Source organism: Pleurodeles waltl, chromosome 2_2 (genome assembly GCF_031143425.1).
Source record: "Pleurodeles waltl isolate 20211129_DDA chromosome 2_2, aPleWal1.hap1.20221129, whole genome shotgun sequence".
Lineage (NCBI taxonomy): Eukaryota > Metazoa > Chordata > Amphibia > Caudata > Salamandridae > Pleurodeles > Pleurodeles waltl.
The window spans coordinates 890,507,147-890,527,503 of record NC_090439.1 but is presented as its reverse complement, the minus strand read 5'-3'; the positions used below and the strand labels follow the sequence as shown (position 1 = coordinate 890,527,503).

The following is a 20,357-nucleotide window of genomic DNA, read 5'->3' as shown; positions in this document are numbered from 1 at the left end:
CCACATCTGGAGCTTCGGGCGATCCGGCTAGCATTAAAAGCATTTCTTTCTGTTGTGAAAGGGAAGGTGGTGCAGGTATTCACTGACACCACTACGGCAATGTGGTACTGCAACAAGCAGGGCGGTGTGGGGTCGTGGACCCTTTGTCAAGAGGCTTTATGCCTCTGGACATGGCAGGAACAGCAGGGCATGACCCTGGTGGTTCAACACCTGGCAGGTTCTCTGAATGCCAGAGCAGACGAACTCAGCCCAAAATGCTTAGAGGATCACGAATGGTGTCTCCATCCGGAGGTGGCGCAAGGACTCTTTCAGCAGTGGGGAGAGCCTTGGTTAGATCTGTTCGCCTCCGCAAAGAACGCGCAATGTCAGCAGTTTTGCGTGTTGGAGTTTCCAAGGGGGCTATCGCTAGGCAACGCTTTTCGTCGCAAGTGGAGTTCAGGCCTGCTGAACGCTTTTCCGCCTATACCACTTCTGCCCAGAGTTCTCAAGAAAATCAAGAACGACCGGGCCCAAGTAATCCTTGTGGCTCCGGATAGGGCACAGAGAGTTTGGTATCCAGAGCTTCTCAAAATGAGCATTGGTCCTCCAATCAGGCTGCCTCTTCGAGAGGATCTTCTGTCGTAGCAGCAGGGGAAGGTTCTCCACCCGAACCCGTCAACTCTGCGCCTTCATGTGTGGAGACTGAGTGGTGACAGTTGATGGTTTATGACCTCCCTCCTAAAGTCTGTGATGTCATTCTGGTAGCCAGGCGTCCCTCTACTAAGTCGATCTATGCCTGCCGTTGGAAACGTTTTGTTTCTTATTGTTCAGAGGTCTGTTGATCCTCCTTCTTCTCTGTCTAACATCGTTTTGTTGATTTTGTCTCTTGCCCAGCAGGGTTCCTCCTTGGGGACTCTAAAGGGCTATCTTGCAGCCTTATCGGCTTTTTTTCAGTTGCCTGATCAACCATCTCTGTTTAAATCACCTGTAGTACAGAGATTTTTGAAAGGGCTTGTACATCTGTTTCCGCCTGTGCCTTTTGTTATGCCCCAGTGGGATCTTAATCTGGTTCTTACCTTCCTTATGTGTGCTCCTTTCGAGCACTTGCATAACTGTCCTCTCCGGCTGCTAACTATTAAGACAGCCTTTTTGGTGGCAATTACATCTGCCAGGAGAGTGAGTGAGCTGCAGGCTTTATCTTCTAAACCTCCTTATCTAATGATATATCCTGACAAGGTGGTGTTAAGAACTCGTGCCTCTTTCTCCCCAAGGTGGTGACCCCTTTCCATCTCAGTCAAAGTATCACCCTGCCCACCTTCTTTGCACCACCGCATCCCTCTAAGGAAGAAGAGCGTCTCCATCGACTGGACCCAAAAAGAGCGTTATCGTTCTACCTTGACCGCACTAAAGAGTTCCGGGTGGGCGACCAACTCTTTGTGGGGTCGGGCAGTACAGAAACGATCCATTTCGCGCTGGGTCGTTCTCTGTATAAAAATATGCTACGCTTTGGCGAAGAAGCAGCCTCCTGAGGGCTTGAGAGCTCATTCCACTAGGGGGAAAGCTGCTACCACTGCGTTAGCATGTGGCGTATGTAGGAAGTTGGCTCTGTATACACTATTTCAAAGTAAGGAATAGTATGCACAGAGTCCAAGGGTTCCCCTTAGAGGTAAGATAGTGGCAAAAAGAGATAATACTAATGCTCTATTTTGTGGTAGTGTGGTCGAGCAGTAGGCTTATCAAAGGAGTAGTGTTAAGCATTTGTTGTACATACACACAGGCAATAAATGAGGAACACACACTCGGAGACAAATCCAGCCAATAGGTTTTGTTATACAAAAATATATTTTCTTAGTTTATTTTAAGAACCACAGGTTCAAATTCTACATGTAATATCTCATTTGAAAGGTATTGCAGGTAAGTACTTTAGGAACTTTGAATAATCACAGTAGCATATATACTTTTTACATAAAACACAATAAGCTGTTTTAAAAGTGGACACAGTGCAATTTTCACAGTTCCTGGGGGAGGTAAAGTATTGTTAGTTTTCACAGGTAAGTAAGTCACTTACAGGTTTCAGTTTTGGGTCCAAGGTAGCCCACCGTTGGGGGTTCAGAGCAACCCCAAAGTTACTACACCAGCAGCTCAGGGCCGGTCAGGTGCAGAGGTCAAAGAGGTGCCCAAAACACATAGGCTTCAATGGAGAGAAGGGGGTGCCCCGGTTCCAGTCTGCCAGCAGGTAAGTACCCGCGTCTTCGGAGGGCAGACCAGGGGGGGTTTGTAGGGCACCGGGGGGGACACAAGTTAGCACAGAAAGTACACCCTCAGCAGCACGGGGCCGGCCGGGTGCAGTGTGCAAACACACGTCTGGTTTCCAATGGAAATCAATGGGAGACCAAGGGATCTCTTCAGCGGTGCAGGCAGGCAAGGGGGGGCTCCTCGGGGTAGCCACCACCTGGGCAAGGGAGAGGGCCTCCTGGGGGTCACTCCTGCACAGAAGTTCCGATCCTTCAGGTGCTGGGGGCTGCGGGTGCAGGGTCTTTTCCAGTCGTCGGGAAATTAGGTTCAGGCAGTCGCGGTCAGGGGGAGCCTCGGGATTCCCTCTGCAGGCGTCGCTGTGGGGGCTCAGGGGGGATAACTTTGGTTACTCACGGACTCTGAGTCGCCGGAGGGTCCTCCCTGAGGTGTTGGTTCTCCACCAGTCGAGTCGGGGTCGCCGGGTGCAGTGTTGCAAGTCTCACGCTTCTTGCGGGGATTTGCAGGGGTCTTTAAATCTGCTCCTCTGTAACAAAGTTGCAGTTCTTTTGGAGCAGTGCTGCTGTCCTCTGGAGTTTCTTGTCTTTCTTGAAGCAGGGCAGTCCTCAGAGGATTCAGAGGTCGCTGGTCCCTTGGAAAGCGTTGCTGGAGCAGGTTTCTTTGGAAGGCAGGAGACAGGCCGGTAAGTCTGGGGCCAAAGCAGTTGGTGTCTTCTGTTCTTCCTCTGCAGGGGTTTTTCAGCTCAGCAGTCTTCTTCTTGTAGTTTCAGGAATCTAAATTCTTAGGTTCAGGGGAGCCCTTAAATACTAAATTTAAGGGCGTGTTTAGGTCTGGGGGTTAGTAGCCAATGGCTACTAGCCCTGAGGGGAGGGGTGCACATCCCTATTCCTATTGGGGGAATCCTCCAAAATCAAGATGGAGGATTTCTAAAGGCAGGGGTCACTTCAGCTCAGGACACCTTAGGGGCTGTCCTGACTGGTGAGTGACTCCTCCTTGTTTTTCTCATTATCTCCTCTGGACTTGCTGCCAAAAGTGGGGGCTGTGTCCAGGGAGCGGGCATCTCCACTCGCTGGAGTGCCCTGGGGCATTGTAACACGAAGCCTGAGCCTTTGAGGTTCACTGCTAGGTGTTACAGTTCCTGCAGGGGAGAGGTGTGAAGCACCTCCACCCAGAGCAGGCTTTGTTTCTGGCCTCAGAGGGCACAAAGGCCCTCACCCCATAGGGTCAGAAACTCGTCTCTCAGCAGCAAGGGGGCACAGACCAGTCAGTCCTGCACTGAAGGATTGGGTAAAATGCAGGGGGCATTTTTAAAATGCCCTCTGCATGCATTTTTCAATAAATTCAACACTGGAATCAGTGTGGGTTTATTATTCTGAGACGTTTGATACCAAACTTCCCACTATTCAGTGTAGCCATTATGGAGCTGTGGAGTTCGTTTTGACAAAGTCCCAGACCATACACCTAATATGGCCACACTGTACTTACAATTTCTAAGAATAGACAGACACTGTAGGGGCATATTGCTCATGCAGATATGCCCTCACCTGTTGTAAAGTGCACCCTGCCTTAGGGTTGTAAGGCCTGCTAGAGGGGTGACTTACCTATGCTGTAAGGAAATGCCTCCTTGGCATGGTTACCCCCTGACTTTTTGCCTTTGCTGATGCTATGTTTTGAATTGAAAGTGTGCTGAGGCCTGCTAACCAGGCCCCAGCACCAGTGTTCTTTCCCTAACCTGTACTTTTGTATCCACAATTGGCACACCCTGGCATCCAGATAAGTCCCTTGTAAGTGGTACCCCCTAGTACCAAGGGCCCTGATGCCAAGGAAGGTCTCTAAGGGCTGCAGCATGTCTTATGCCACCCTGGAGACCCCTCACTCAGCACAGACACACTGCTTGCCAGCTTGTGTGTGCTGGTGAGAACAAAACGAGTAAGTCGACATGGCACTCCCCTCAGGGTGCCATGCCAGCCTCTCACTGCCTATGCAGGTATAGATAAGTCACCCCTCTAGCAGGCCTTACAGCCCTAAGGCAGGGTGCACTATACCATAGGTGAGGGCACCAGTGCATGAGCACTGTGCCCCTACAGTGTCTAAGCAATACCTTAGACATTGTAAGTGCAGGGTAGCCATAAGAGTATATGGTCTGGGAGTCTGTTTTACACGAACTCCACAGCACCATAATGGCTACACTGAAAACTGGGAAGTTTGGTATCAAACTTCTCAGCACAATAAATGCACACTGATGCCAGTGTACATTTTATTGTAAAATACACCCCAGAGGGCACCTTAAAGGTGCCCCCTGAAACCTTAACCGACTATCTGTGTAGGCTGACTGGTTCCACCAGTCTGCCACCACCGAGACATGTTGCTGGCCCCATGGGGAGAGTGCCTTTGTCACTCTGAGGCCAGTAACAAAGCCTGCACTGGGTGGAGATGCTAACACCTCCCCCAGGCAGGCGCTGTCACACCTGGCGGTGAGCCTCAAAGGCTCACCCCTTTGTGCCAGCACCGCAGGACACTCCAGCTAGTGGAGTTGCCCGCCCCCTCCGGCCACGGCCCCCACTTTTGTCGGCAAGGCCGGAGAAAATAATGAGAAAAACAAGGAGGAGTCACTGACCAGTCAGGACAGCCCCTAAGGTGTCCTGAGCTGAAGTGACTCTAACTTTTAGAAATCCTCCATCTTGCAGATGGAGGATTCCCCAATAGGATTAGGGATGTGACCCCCTCCCCTTGGGAGGAGGCACAAAGAGGGTGTACTCACCCTCAGGGCCAGTAGCCATTGGCTACTAACCCCCCAGACCTAAACACGCCCTTAAATTTAGTATTTAAGTGCTTCCCTGAACCTAAAACTTTAGATTCCTGAAACTACAAGAAGAGGACTGCTGAGCTGAAGAACCCCTGCAGAGGAAGAACAGAAGACACCAACTGCTTTGGCCCCAGACTTACCGGCCTGTCTCCTGCCTTCCAAAGAAACCTGCTCCAGCGACGCTTTCCAAGGGACCAGCTACCTCTGAATCCTCTGAGGACTGCCCTGCTTCAAGAAAGACAAGAAACTCCCGAGGACAGCGGCACTGCTCCAAAAGAACTGCAACTTTGTTTCAAGGAGCAGATTTAAAGACCCCTGCAAATCCCCGCAAGAAGCGTGAGACTTGCAACACTGCACCCGGCGACCCCGACTCGACTGGTGGAGAACCAACACCTCAGGGAGGACCCTCCGGCGACTCCGAGACCGTGAGTAACCAAAGTTGTCCCCCCTGAGCCCCCACAGCGACGCCTGCAGAGGGAATCCCGAGGCTCCCCCTGACCGCGACTGCCTGAACTCCATTTCCCGACGGCTGGAAAAGACCCTGCACCCGCAGCCCCCAGCACCTTAAGGAACGGAACTCCTGTGCAGGAGTGACCCCCAGGAGGCCCTCTCCCTTGCCCAGGTGGTGGCTACCCCGAGGAGCCCCCCCCCCCCCCCCCCCCCCACCCCCTCCCCTCCCCCCCCCCCCCCCCCTCCTTGCCTGACTGCAACGCTGAAGAGATCCCTTGGTCTCTCATTGAAAACCATTGTAAACCCGACGCGTGTTTGCACACTGCGCCCGGCCGCCTCCGCGCTGCTGAGGGTGTACTTTTTGTGCTGACTTGTGTCCCCCCCGGTGCCCTACAAAACCCCCCTGGTCTGCCCTCCGAAGACGCGGGTACTTACCTGCTGGCAGACTGGAACCGGGGCACCCCCTTCTCTCCATTGAAGCCTATGTGTTTTGGGCACCTCTTTGACCTCTGCACCTGACCGGCCCTGAGCTGCTGGTGTGGTGACTTTGGGGTTGCTCTGAACCCCCAACGGTGGGCTACCTTGGTCCAAGAACTGAAACCTGTAAGTGACTTACTTACCTTTGAAACCTAACAATACTTTACCTCCCCCAGGAACTGTGAAAATTGCATTGTGTCCACTTTTAAAACAGCTTATTGTGTTTTATGTAAAAAGTATATATGCTACTGTAATTATTCAAAGTTCCTAAAGTACTTACCTGCAATACCTTTCAAATGAGATATTACTTGTAGAATTTGAACCTGTGGTTCTTAAAATAAACTAAGAAAATATATTTTTCTATAACAAAACCTATTGGCTGGATTTGTCTCTGAGTGTGTGTTCCTCATTTATTGCCTGTGTGTATGTACAACAAATGCTTAACACTACTCCTTTGATAAGCCTACTGCTCGACCACACTACCATAAAATAGAGCATTAGTATTATCTCTTTTTGCCACTATCTTACCTCTAAGGGGAACCCTTGGACTCTGTGCATGCTATTCCTTACTTTGAAATAGCACATTCAGAGCCAACTTCCTACATATGCCATAGGCAGTATTTTGTGGGCATGGCATGCTGAGGGGGATTTTTTCTCCCCACCAACACACACAATCTACAATGGCAGTGTGCAGGTGTTAGGTGAGGGGTCCCTTAGTGTGGCACAACATATGCTACAGCCCTTAGGGACATTCCCTGGTCACAGGGCCCTTGGTACCACTGGTACCTTTTACAAGGGACTTACCTGTGTGCCAGGGGTGTGCCAATTGTGGAAACAATGGTAAATTTTAAGTGAAAATACTGGTGCTGGGGCCTGGTTAGTAGGGTCCCAGCACACTTCTCAGTCAGGTCAGCATCAATATGAGACCAAAAAGTGGGGGGTAACTGCAACAGGGAGCCATTTTCCTACAATGTAGTTTATTGTCCATGTTAAATATTGGATAATGTTGCAGAAACCTGCGAAGTCTCAAATTCTAAAGCAGTAGGGCAGTAATGAGGACGTAGAAGAGTACCACCCCACTGATGTATTGTGCATTGTTATAGGCATGGCAGTAAAAGGTCATTATTATAAAGAGAAAGCATGTGTGTGGAAGTTTAATATGTTTCTTCTATATCTTGGCAGCCACAATCCCTACACTTTCCCTCTGATAAGAACTTTGCAAACTAAATTTGAAAAAGTTTGTTGGAACTTAAAACATATGTTTAAAGATTGATCCAGTTACAGATTTTAACAATTTGACTTACCATTGTCCTTTTGCTAAATGAATCATATCCATTTTATTGCTTAAAACGATTAAACGACAACCACAATACAGTTTTACAGCTAAATTTTTTTTTTTCACCCAGCAATTTTATTCCTCAGCCAATTGGTAAATGTAAGCGAGTATTTCAAGCATTGCTTCCTTATGCTGTGGAGGAGTTGTGTAATGTAGCAGAATCCTTGATTGTTCCTGTAAGGATGGGTATAGCACGTCCCACTGCCCCATTTACCTTGGCAAGCACCAGCATAGATGCAATGCAAGGCAGCGAAGAACTGTTCTCCGTGGAACCACTTCCACCAAGACCATCATCTGATCAGTCAAGCAGGTAAACATTTACATGTTATGCATGAATTAACGGAATCTCATGTTTTTTAAACTGAGCGTTTGCAAAGTTGCTAATGTACTTTGGCAATAAATTGCTGGAAATAATCAAAGCAATGCTCTCCCAAAAAAGTGTGAAACAGTTTTGCAGCATATTATATATTCTCAAGTTTTGCCTACTCCTCGCATTTAGTGGGTCGATCCAGAATAGCATCTTGCTTGAACACTGTTGATTTCCACTCTACCTTCACATTGCTTCAACTGGGTTAAGTTGGAAAACTGGATTCAGTTCGCTTTTTTTTTTTTTTTTTAGTTCATGACCAGCTGTTTGGCACTGCTTTTGTTAAAGTTTGCCTTACATTCTGGGGTTGAACAGAAGCTATATAATAATCCCTTTCAAGTATTTCTGTCTGTTTAACACATGGTTCATCCTTCTTTTTAAAGACATCTATCTTTGGTGACAAATAACATTGTCTGCTAATTTCCATTTAACCTTCAAACTCAGTAACTTGTGGAAAAGTTCCAGTTTTACTGTGTACACACCAGTGCAAACTGAAGGATACTTGTAAGATTCCAGTTGCTTAAATGATAGAAGACCACTGTGAGGACAGTGGTATAGAATAAGCTACCTTACAGGTGAAGCCTGCCTCGCCTTTCCAACTCACTCATTTCAAGAGCATCTTCCGCTACATCACCTAAACCCCAGGTGAGACTTGAGTTCCTTTGTTGGGGCCCTAGTGCTGTGAGGGATTACTGGACATGGGCCTCTGTGTGTACTGTAATTTCCGGTTGATATTCTAGTGCCACCAATATCAAGTTAATTCCTGTAGGCGCTTCAGTCTCCTGGAGTAGCAGTAAGCGAGCCTTATTCAGAGGATGTGATAGTTGTTAAATATTTAAACACATCTGGTCCCCACAAGTAACCATGAATAAATATATTTTTCAGTCAGGGTTTTTCTGCAAAGGAGTGACACATTTTATACCTTGTAAGAACTAAGGGTGCTAAATGTTCCTTCAGAGATAAACGTCTAACTGCAGATTCCACACCTTCTGAATACTTCCCCAGGTATCAGACTGGTTCTGGAAAATCTTCAGCAGTACCTCTGTGCTCTGGGGGGGTGTTGATGTGTCAAATTCATTATATACTTGATGTGATGTGCGTGGGCCTGTAGAGGCTTGCTGACATTGGTTCCTTTCTTTCCACGCCAACTGATGCAGTTCAGGAGCTACACTTCCTCTCATTGAGACACCTTAACTCTTCTAAATTCTTCTGTGTGCATTATAAATATGTCACCTTCCAATTCTACAGGGTTCAAACCATGTGGGGAGTGCCGCAAACACACACGCCTTTGACTGACTCACATATGGTTTGCGTATGGTGCCTATGGTCTGATCACAACTCCAAGGTCTGCAATGATTGTGCCTAGATGCACCTCGATGCCGTTCCTGACCAGGAGGCAAAACTCTTTATGGGGAGGCAGTGGAAAATCCTGCACAAGGATTGATTGAGATGTAAGCCCGTATTTCGCTCCCTAGGTCGGTCCTGCGGACAGTCTTCTTCATGCTTCAAGTACTCGTAAATATACTGGAGGAAGCACAAGAAATTGAAGCGGGACTCTACCCCATCCCGCATGCCTCTGTCTTCCGAACAGGGGTAAGGGCATTTTCATTCCTCCAAGTCACGTGCCCAGAGTCAGGCTACTTTGGTGATGATTGTGACCCTGGTTCCTTGGCATCTGGGATTTCGGAGTCCATTTTCGACAACTCAGCAAAAAAGACCACCTGTGATGCCAGGCTGAGCCATTTTAGCATTTTTCTAGCTCTTTCGGGTGCACCTTTGGGCCCAGAGAAACTGGAAGGCCTTCCAACTGGGTGTCTACTGGCAGGTCTGCACTTGGTGTCACTTGGGCCCTCTGGATCTGTTCAAGGCTCTGGTCCTGCTTTCCTTCCCACTTCCCTCATCGTTGCCACAACCCCCGGAAGAACATGAGCTGCCTATGCTGGCACCATCGACTCCAAACGAAGACGGCCAACCCATAATGCTTTCTGATGCTGACGCTGTGCCACCTCGACACAGGCTGTGTGTTCCTTTATCTCAGTCGCAACCTCTACGGGGCCTCTGCCTTACAGAAGAACTCATGTGCTTAATAAGTTATTTAGCACAGATTATATTGGGGTATGACGCTTGGTATGAGATAGCCCATGTTTAGCAAGAGGAAAACTGGTATGAGGATCTCTAGGATGCCAGTGGTCTGGATACCCCCACCATACACTGCCATTCCTTCCCCACCCCTAAGACCTGCCAAGGAAGTCAGCGCCACCTTCACTATAGTCATGTGAAGGATGGTGGAGGTCCTTGATCCTCCCCAATTTAATGGCCTCCTACTGTTCAGACTGAGCCTTGGAACACTTCAAAGATAGCAGGGCCACAATGTTCTCCTTGGGTGTTTTACTAGTTCCCGCACCAGGCACACCAACAGTTTTGCCCCTTCTGTGTCTTTGCTGAGGCTTCCAATACCACCAACAGGCCTAGCAGGTGCAGCAATCTCCACAGCCTTTTCATGGGTATGGCTGCCATACCCTTAGGAGAGGGCAAAAGGGACAGCTGGCAGGCCAGTCTTCAACAACCCTGTAAGGAAATGCCTCCTTGGCATGGTTACCCCCTGACATTTTGCCTTTGCTGATGCTATGTTTTGAATTGAAAGTGTGCTGAGGCCTGCTAACCAGGCCCCAGCACCAGTGTTCTTTCCCTAACCTGTACTTTTGATTCCACAATTGGCACACCCTGGCACCCAGGTATGTCCCTTGTAACTGGTACCCCTGGTACCAAGGGCCCTGATGCCAGGGAAGGTCTCTAAGGGCTGCAGCAGATCTTATGCCACCCTGGGGCCCCTCACTCAGCACAGACACACTGCTTGCCAGCTTGTGTGTGCTGGTGAGAACAAAACGAGTAAGTCGACATGGCACTCCCCTCAGGGTGCCATGCCAACCTCACACTGCCTATGCAGTATAGATAAGTCACCCCTCTAGTAGGCCTTACAGCCCTAAGGCAGGGTGCACTATACCATAGGTGAGGGCACCAGTGCATGAGCACTGTGCCCCTACAGGGTCTAAGCCAAACCTTAGACATTGTAAGTGCAGGGTAGCCATAAGAGTATATGGTCTGGGAGTCTGTCAAACACGGACTCCACAGTACCATAATGGCTACACTGAAAACTGGGAAGTTTGGTATCAAACTTCTCAGCACAATAAATGCACACTGATGCCAGTGTACATTTTATTGTAAAATACACCCCAGAGGGCACCTTAGAGGTGCCCCCTGAAACCTTAACCGACTATCTGTGTAGGCTGACTGGTTCCAGCAGCCTGCCACAACCGAGACATGTTGCTGGCCCCATGGGGAGAGTGCCTTTGTCACTCTGAGGCCAGTAACAAAGCCTGCACTGGGTGGAGATGCTAACACCTCCCCCAGGCAGGAGCTGTCACACCTGGCGGTGAGCCTCAAAGGCTCACCCCTTTGTGCCAGCACCGCAGGACACTCCAGCTAGTGGAGTTGCCCACCCCCTCCGGCCACGGCCCCCACTTTTGGCGGCAAGGCCGGAGAAAATAATGAGAATAACAAGGAGGAGTCACTGGCCAGTCAGGACAGCCCCTAAGGTGTCCTGAGCTGAAGTGACTCTAACTTTTAGAAATCCTCCATCTTGCAGATGGAGGATTCCCCAATAGGATTAGGGATGTGACCCCCTCCCCTTGGGAGGAGGCACAAAGAGGGTGTACCCACCCTCAGGGCTAGTAGCCATTGGCTACTAACCCCCCAGACCTAAACACGCTCTTAAATTTAGTATTTAAGGGCTCCGCTGAACCTAAGAATTTAGATTCCTGAAACCTACAAGAAGAAGAAGACTGCTGAGCTGAAAAACCCCTGCAGAGGAAGAACAGAAGACACCAACTGCTTTGGCCCCAGTCCTACCGGCCTGTCTCCTGCCTTCCAAAGAAACCTGCTCCAGCGACGCTTTCCAAAGGACCAGCGACCTCTGAATCCTCAGAGGACTGCCCTGCTTCAAGAAAGACAAGGAACTCCCGAGGACAGCGGCCCTGCTCCAAAAGACTGCAACTTTGTTTCAAAGGAGCAGATTTAAAGACCCCTGCAACTCCCCGCAAGAAGCGTGAGACTTGCAACACTGCACCCGGCGACCCCGACTCGACTGGTGGAGAACCAACACCTCAGGGAGGACCCTCCGGCGACTCCAAGACTGTGAGTAACCAAAGTTGTCCCCCCTGAGCCCCCACAGCGATGCCTGCAGAGGGAATCCCGAGGCTCCCCCTGACCGCGACTGCCTGAACTCCACTTCCCGACGGCTGGAAAAGACCCTGCACCCGCAGCCCCCAGCACCTAAAGGAACGGAACTCCTGTGCAGGAGTGACCCCCAGGAGGCCCTCTCCCTTGCCCAGGTGGTGGCTACCCCGAGGAGCCCCCCCCTTGCCTGCCTGCAACGCTGAAGAGATCCCTTGATCTCTCATAGGAAACCATTGAAAACCCGACGCGTGTTTGCACACTGCACCCGGCCGCCCCCGCGCTGCTGAGGGTGTACTTTTTGTGCTGACTTGTGTCCCCCCGGTGCCCTACAAAACCCCCCTGGTCTGCCCTCCGAAGACGCGGGTACTTACCTGCTGGCAGACTGGAACCGGGGCACCCTCTTCTCTCCATTTGGCCTATGTGTTTTGGGCACCTCTTTGACCTTTGCACCTGACCGGCCCTGAGCTGCTGGTGTGGTGACTTTGGGGTTGCTCTGAACCCCCAACGGTGGGCTACCTTGGACCAAAAACTGAAACCTGTAAGTGACTTACTTACCTGTTAAAACTAACATTACTTTACCTCCCCCAGGAACTGTGAAAATTGCACTAAGTGTCCACTTTTAAAACAGCTTATTGTGTTTTATGTAAAAAGTATACATACTAATGTAATGATTCAAAGTTCCTAAAGTACGTACCTGCAATACCTTTCAAATGAGATATTACATGTAGAATTTGAACCTGTGGTTCTTAAAATAAACTAAGAAAAGATATTTTTGTATAACAAAACCTATTGGCTGGGTTTGTCTCTGAGTGTGTGTTCCTCATTTATTGCCTGTGTGTATGTACAACAAATGCTTAACACTACTCCTTTGATAAGCCTACTGCTCGACCACACTACCACAAAATAGAGCATTAGTATTATCTCTTTTTGCCACTATCTTACCTCTAAAGGGAACCATTGGACTCTGTGCATACTATTCCTTACTTTGAAATAGTGCATACAGAGCCAACTTCCTACATTGGTGGATCAGCGGTGGGGTACAAGACTTTGCATTTCCTGGACTACTCAGCCAATACCTGATCACACGACAAATTCCAAAAATTTTCATTAGAAATTGATTTTTTGCAATTTGAAATTTTTCTAAATTCTTTAAAGTCCTGCTAGGGCCTTGTGTTAGTCCCTGTTAGCATTTCTTTTAGAGTTTAAAAGTTTGGTAAAAGTTTGAATTAGATTCTAGAACTAGCTTTAGTTTCTTAAAAAGTATTCCAACTTTTAGAAGCATAATGTCTAATACAGATGTGAACGTGGTGGAACTCGACACCACACCTTACCTCCATCCACAGATGAGAGAGCTAAGGTCACTCTGTAAACTTAAGAAAATAGCAATGGGCTCCAGACCTTCCAAACTACAGCTCTAGGAGCTGTTGGCAGAGTTTGAAAGAGCCAACTCCTCTGAGGATGGCAACTCAGAGGATGAGTATAGTGACTTGGAGGGTGATTCCCCCCTACCAGTCCTATCTAGGGAGGACAGGGCCTCTCAAGCCCTGACTCCAAAAATAATAGTCAGAGATGCTGGTTCCCTCACAGGAGGGACCAACACCTCTGAAATCACTGAGGATAACTCCAGTGAAGAGGACATCCAGTTAGCCAGGATGGCCAAAAGATTGGCTTTGGAAAAACAGATCCTAGCCATAGAAAGGGAAAGACAAGAGATGGGCCTCGGACCCATCAATGGTGGCAGCAACATAAATAGGGTCAGAGATTCTCCTGACATGTTGAAAATCCCTAAAGGGATTGTAACTAAATATGAAGATGGTGATGACATCACCAAATGGTTCACAGCTTTTGAGAGGGCTTGTGTAACCAGAAAAGTGAACAAATCTCACTGGGGTGCTCTCCTTTGGAAAATGTTCACAGGAAAGTGTAGGGATAGACTCCTCACACTCTCTGGAAAAGATGCAGAATCTTATGACCTCATGAAGGGTACCCTGATTGAGGGCTTTGGATTCTCCACTGAGGAGTATAGGATTAGATTCAGGGGGGCTCAAAAATCCTCGAGCCAGACCTGGGTTGACTTTGTAGACTACTCAGTGAAAACACTAGATGGTTGGATTCAAGGCAGTGGTGTAAGTAATTATGATGGGCTGTACAATTTATTTGTGAAAGAACACCTGTTAAGTAATTGTTTCAATGACAAACTGCATCAGCATCTGGTAGACCTAGGACCAATTTCTGCCCAAGAATTGGGAAAGAAGGCGGACCATTGGGTCAAGACTCGGGTGTCCAAAACTTCCACAGGGGGTGACCAAAAGAAAGGGGTCACAAAACCTCCCCAGGGGAAGGGTGGTGAGACAGCCAAAAACAAAAATAGTAAAGTCTTCTACAGGCCCCCAAAAACCTGCACAGGAGGGTGGGCCCAGAGCCTCTTCACAAAACAATTCTGGGTACAAGGGTAAAAACTTTGATCCCAAAAAGGCCTGGTGTCGTAGCTGTAGTCAGTCTGGACACCAAACTGGAGACAAGGCCTGTCCCAAGAAAGATACCACTTCTAACTCCAATCCAGCTAAAACTGGAATGGCCAGGCTCCAAGTGGGATCAACAGTGTGCCCAGAGCAAATCAGGTGTCACACTGAAGCTACATTAGTCTCTGAGGGTGGGGTGGATTTAGCCACACTGGCTGCCTGGCCCCCTAACTTGCAAAAATACAGGCAGCAGCTCTTAATTAATGGGACAAGTGTAGAGGGCCTGAGGGATACAGGTGCCAGTGTCACTATGGTGACAGAGAAACTGGTTTCCCCTGGCCAATACCTGACTGGACAAACCTATCCAGTCACCAATGCTGACAATCAAACTAAAGTACATCCCATGGCAATGGTAACTTTAGAGTGGGGAGGGGTCAATGGCCTGAAACAGGTGGTGGTCTCCTCAAATATCCCAGTAGACTGTTTGCTTGGAAATGACCTGGAGTCCTCAGCATGGGCTGAGGTAGAACTGAAAACCCATGCAGCCATGCTGGGTATCCCTGAACTGGTGTGTGTCAAGACAAGGGCACAGTGCAAGGCACAGGGTGAAAAAGTAGAGCTGGAGTCTGGAAGAAAGGCCCAGCCTATCAAGATAAAAGGAAAGTCAGCTGGGAAACCAGCTGCAACACAACAAGAAAAAGAGAACCTCTCTTCTCAGGAAGAAGTTCTGCCCTCTGAGGGAACTGAGCCTATGGAGTTGGAACCTTATCAGGTTGAGCTCTTAGGCCCAGGGGGACCCTCAAGGGAAGAGTTGTGTAAGGGACAAGAGACCTGTCCCTCTCTTGAAGGCCTTAGGCAGCAAGCTGCTGAAGAGTCCAAAGGCAAGAAAAATGGAACACATAGGGTCTATTGGGAAGATGGACTCCTGTACACTGAGGCAAGAGATCCCAAACCTGGTGCCACTAGGAGAGTGGTAGTGCCTCAGAGTTTCAGAGAGTTTATTCTGACCTTAGCCCATGATATTCCCCTTGCTGGGCATTTGGGTCAAACCAAGACGTGGGAGAGGTTAGTCAACCACTTCTACTGGCCCAATATGTCCCAGAAGGTTAAGGAGTTTTGCCTCTCCTGCCCCACCTGTCAAGCCAGTGGTAAGACAGGTGGGCATCCAAAGGCCCCCCTCATTCCACTTCCAGTGGTGGGGGTCCCCTTTGAAAGAGTGGGTGCGGACATAGTGGGTCCACTGGAACCTCCCACAGCCTCAGGAAATATGTACATCCTAGTAGTAGTGGATCATGCTACTAGGTATCCTGAAGCTATTCCCCTTAGGTCGACTACTGCCCCTGCAGTAGCCAAGGCCCTCATTGGTATCTTTACCAGAGTGGGCTTCCCTAAGGAGGTGGTGTCTGACAGAGGTACCAACTTCATGTCAGCATACCTAAAACACATGTGGAATGAGTGTGGAGTGACTTATAAATTCACTACACCATATCATCCACAAACTAATGGCCTTGTTGAGAGATTCAACAAGACATTAAAGGGCATGATCATGGGGCTCCCAGAAAAACTCAAAAGGAGATGGGATGTCCTCCTGCCATGTCTGCTTTTCGCTTACAGAGAGGTGCCTCAGAAGGGAGTAGGGTTCTCACCCTTTGAACTTCAGTTTGGCCACCCTGTAAGGGGACCACTAGCTCTTGTGAAAGAAGGCTGGGAGAGACCTCTTCATGAGCCTAAACAAGACATAGTGGACTATGTACTTGGCCTTCGCTCAAGGATGGCAGAGTACATGGAAAAGGCAAGCAAAAACCTTGAGGCCAGCCAACAGCTCCAGAAGTGTTGGTATGACCAAAAGGCTGCACTGGTTGAATTTCAACCAGGGCAGAAAGTCTGGGTTTTGGAGCCTGTGGCTCCCAGGGCACTTCAGGACAGATGGAGTGGCCCTTACCCAATCCTGGAAAAGAAGAGTCAGGTCACCTACCTGGTGGACCTAGGCACAAGCAGGAGCCCCAAGAGGGTGATCCATGTTAACCGCCTAAAACTCTTCCATGATAGGGCTGATGTGAATCTGTTGATGGTAACAGATGAGGAGCAGGAAGCTGAGAGTGAGCCTCTCCCTGATCTCCTCTCATCAGACCCTAAAGATGGCTCAGTGGATGGAGTGATCTATTCAGACACCCTCTCTGGCCAACAGCAAGCTGACTGTAGGAAGGTCCTACAACAGTTTGCTGAGCTCTTTTCCCTCACCCCTGGTCAGACACACCTGTGTACCCATGATGTGGACACAGGAGACCGCATGCCTGTCAAAAACAAAATCTTCAGACAGCCTGATCAAGTTAAGGAAAGCATCAAGGTGGAAGTCCACAAGATGCTGGAATTGGGAGTAATTGAGTACTCTGACAGCCCCTGGGCTAGCCCAGTGGTCTTAGTCCCCAAACCTCACACCAAAGAAGGAAAGAGAGAGATGAGGTTTTGTGTGGACTACAGAGGACTTAATTCTGTCACCAAGACAGATGCCCATCCCATTCCTAGAGCTGATGAGCTGATTGATAAATTAGGGGCTGCCAAATTCTTAAGTACCTTTGACTTAACAGCAGGGTACTGGCAAATCAAAATGGCCCCTGGAGCAAAAGAAAAGACAGCATTCTCCACACCTGATGGGCATTATCAGTTCACTGTTATGCCCTTTGGTTTAAAGAATGCCCCTGCCACCTTCCAAAGATTGGTGAATCAAGTCCTTGCTGGCTTGGAGTCCTTCAGTGCAGCTTATCTTGACGATATTGCTGTCTTTAGCTCCAACTGGCAGGATCACCTGGTCCACCTGAAGAAGGTTTTGAAGGCTCTGCAATCTGCAGGCCTCTCTATCAAGGAATCCAAATGCCAGATAGGGCAGGGAACTGTGGTTTACTTGGGACACCTTGTAGGTGGAGACCAAGTTCAGCCACTCCAGCCTAAGATCCAGACTATTCTGGACTGGGCAGCTCCAAAAACCCAGACTCAAGTCAGGGCATTCCTTGGCTTGACTGGGTACTATAGGAGGTTTGTGAAGGGATATGGATCCATTGTGACAGCCCTCACAGAACTCACCTCCAAGAAAATGCCCAAGAAAGTAAACTGGACTGTAGAATGCCAACAGGCCTTTGACACCCTGAAACAAGCAATGTGCACAGCACCAGTTCTAAAAGCTCCAGATTACTCCAAGCAGTTCATTGTGCAGACAGATGCCTCTGAACATGGGATAGGGGCAGTTTTGTCCCAAACAAATGATGATGGCCTTGACCAGCCTGTTGCTTTCATTAGCAGGAGGTTACTCCCCAGGGAGCAGCGTTGGAGTGCCATTGAGAGGGAGGCCTTTGCTGTGGTTTGGTCTCTGAAGAAGCTGAGACCATACCTCTTTGGTACTCACTTCCTAGTTCAGACTGACCACAGACCTCTCAGATGGCTGATGCAAATGAAAGGTGAAAATCCAAAACTGTTGAGGTGGTCCATCTCCCTACAGGGAATGGACTTTATAGTGGAACACAGACCTGGGACTGCCCATGCCAATGCAGATGGCCTTTCCAGGTTCTTCCACTTAGAAAATGAAGACTCTCTTGGGAAAGGTTAGTCTCATCCTCTTTCGTTTGGGGGGGGGGAGGGTTGTGTAAGGAAATGCCTCCTTGGCATGGTTACCCCCTGGCTTTTTGCCTTTGCTGATGCTATGTTTTGAATTGAAAGTGTGCTGAGGCCTGCTAACCAGGCCCCAGCACCAGTGTTCTTTCCCTAACCTGTACTTTTGATTCCACAATTGGCACACCCTGGCATCCATGTAAGTCCCTTGTAACTGGTACCCCTGGTACCAAGGGTCCTGATGCCAGGGAAGGTCTCTAAGGGCTGCAGCAGATCTTATGCCACCCTGGGGGCCTCTCACTCAGCACAGACACACTGCTTGCCAGCTTGTGTGTGCTGGTGAGAACAAAACGAGTAAGTCGACATGGCACTCCCCTCAGGGTGCCATGCCAACCTCACACTGCCAATGCTGTATAGATAAGTCACCCCTCTAGTAGGCCTTACAGCCCTAAGGCAGGGTGCACTATACCATAGGTGAGTGCACCAGTGCATGAGCACTGTGCCCCTACAGGGTCTAAGCCAAACCTTAGACATTGTAAGTGCAGGGTAGCCATAAGAGTATATGGTCTGGGAGTCTGTCAAACACGGACTCCACAGCACCATAATGGCTACACTGAAAACTGGGAAGTTTGGTATCAAACTTCTCAGCACAATAAATGCACACTGATGCCAGTGTACATTTTATTGTAAAATACACCCCAGAGGGCACCTTAGAGGTGCCCCCTGAAACCTTAACCGACTATCTGTGTAGGCTGACTGGTTCCAGCAGCCTGCCACAACCGAGACATGTTGCTGGCCCCATGGGGAGAGTGCCTTTGTCACTCTGAGGCCAGTAACAAAGCCTGCACTGGGTGGAGATGCTAACACCTCCCCCAGGCAGGAGCTGTCACACCTGGCGGTGAGCCTCAAAGGCTCACCCCTTTGTGCCAGCACCGCAGGACACTCCAGCTAGTGGAGTTGCCCGCCCCCTCCGGCCACGGCCCCCACTTTTGGCGGCAAGGCCGGAGAAAATAATGAGAATAACAAGGAGGAGTCACTGGCCAGTCAGGACAGCCCCTAAGGTGTCCTGAGCTGAAGTGACTCTTACTTTTAGAAATCCTCCATCTTGCAGATGGAGGATTCCCCAATAGGATTAGGGATGTGACCCCCTCCCCTTGGGAGGAGGCACAAAGAGGGTGTACCCACCCTCAGGGCTAGTAGCCATTGGCTACTAACCCCCCAGACCTAAACACGCCCTTAAATTTAGTATTTAAGGGCTCCCTTGAACCTAAGAATTTAGATTCCTGAAACCTACAAGAAGAAGAAGACTGCTGAGCTGAAAAACCCCTGCAGAGGAAGAACAGAAGACACCAACTGCTTTGGCCCCAGTCCTACCGGCCTGTCTCCTGCCTTCCAAAGAAACCTGCTCCAGCGACGCTTTCCAAAGGACCAGCGACCTCTGAATCCTCAGAGGACTGCCCTGCTTCAAGAAAGACAAGGAACTCCCGAGGACAGCGGCCCTGCTCCAAAAGACTGCAACTTTGTTTCAAAGGAGCAGATTTAAAGACCCCTGCAACTCCCCGCAAGAAGCGTGAGACTTGCAACACTGCACCCGGCGACCCCGACTCGACTGGTGGAGAACCAACACCTCAGGGAGGACCCTCCGGCGACTCCAAGACTGTGAGTAACCAAAGTTGTCCCCCCTGAGCCCCCACAGCGACGCCTGCAGAGGGAATCCCGAGGCTCCCCCTTACCGCGACTGCCTGAACTCCACTTCCCGACGGCTGGGAAAGACCCTGCACCCGCAGCCCCCAGCACCTAAAGGAACGGAACTCCTGTGCAGGAGTGACCCCCAGGAGGCCCTCTCCCTTGCCCAGGTGGTGGCTACCCCGAGGAGCCCCCCCCTTGCCTGCCTGCAACGCTGAAGAGATCCCTTGATCTCTCATAGGAAACCATTGAAAACCCGACGCGTGTTTGCACACTGCACCCGGCCGCCCCCGCGCTGCTGAGGGTGTACTTTTTGTGCTGACTTGTGTCCCCCCCCGGTGCCCTACAAAACCCCCCTGGTCTGCCCTCCGAAGACGCGGGTACTTACCTGCTGGCAGACTGGAACCGGGGCACCCCCTTCTCTCCATTATAGCCTATGTGTTTTGGGCACCTCTTTGACCTTTGCACCTGACCGGCCCTGAGCTGCTGGTGTGATAACTTTGGGGTTGCTCTGAACCCCCAACGGTGGGCTACCTTGGACCAAAAACTGAAACCTGTAAGTGACTTACTTACCTGTTAAAACTAACATTACTTTACCTCCCCCAGGAACTGTGAAAATTGCACTAAGTGTCCACTTTTAAAACAGCTTATTGTGTTTTATGTAAAAAGTATACATGCTAATGTAATGATTCAAAGTTCCTA

General features: G+C 49.5%; 1 protein-coding gene across 8 annotated transcripts in view; it reads left to right on the top strand.

The window, feature by feature from the left end:
• Positions 1-20,357, top strand: part of UBR5 (ubiquitin protein ligase E3 component n-recognin 5) — a 1,605,594-nt gene that overhangs the window by 952,619 nt on the left and 632,618 nt on the right. For all 8 annotated transcript variants that reach the window (XM_069220579.1, XM_069220580.1, XM_069220578.1 and 5 more), the window contains one exon: positions 7,372-7,611. In XM_069220579.1, coding sequence (XP_069076680.1) covers positions 7,372-7,611 — 240 coding nt within the window. The remainder of the gene's footprint in view (positions 1-7,371; positions 7,612-20,357) is intronic.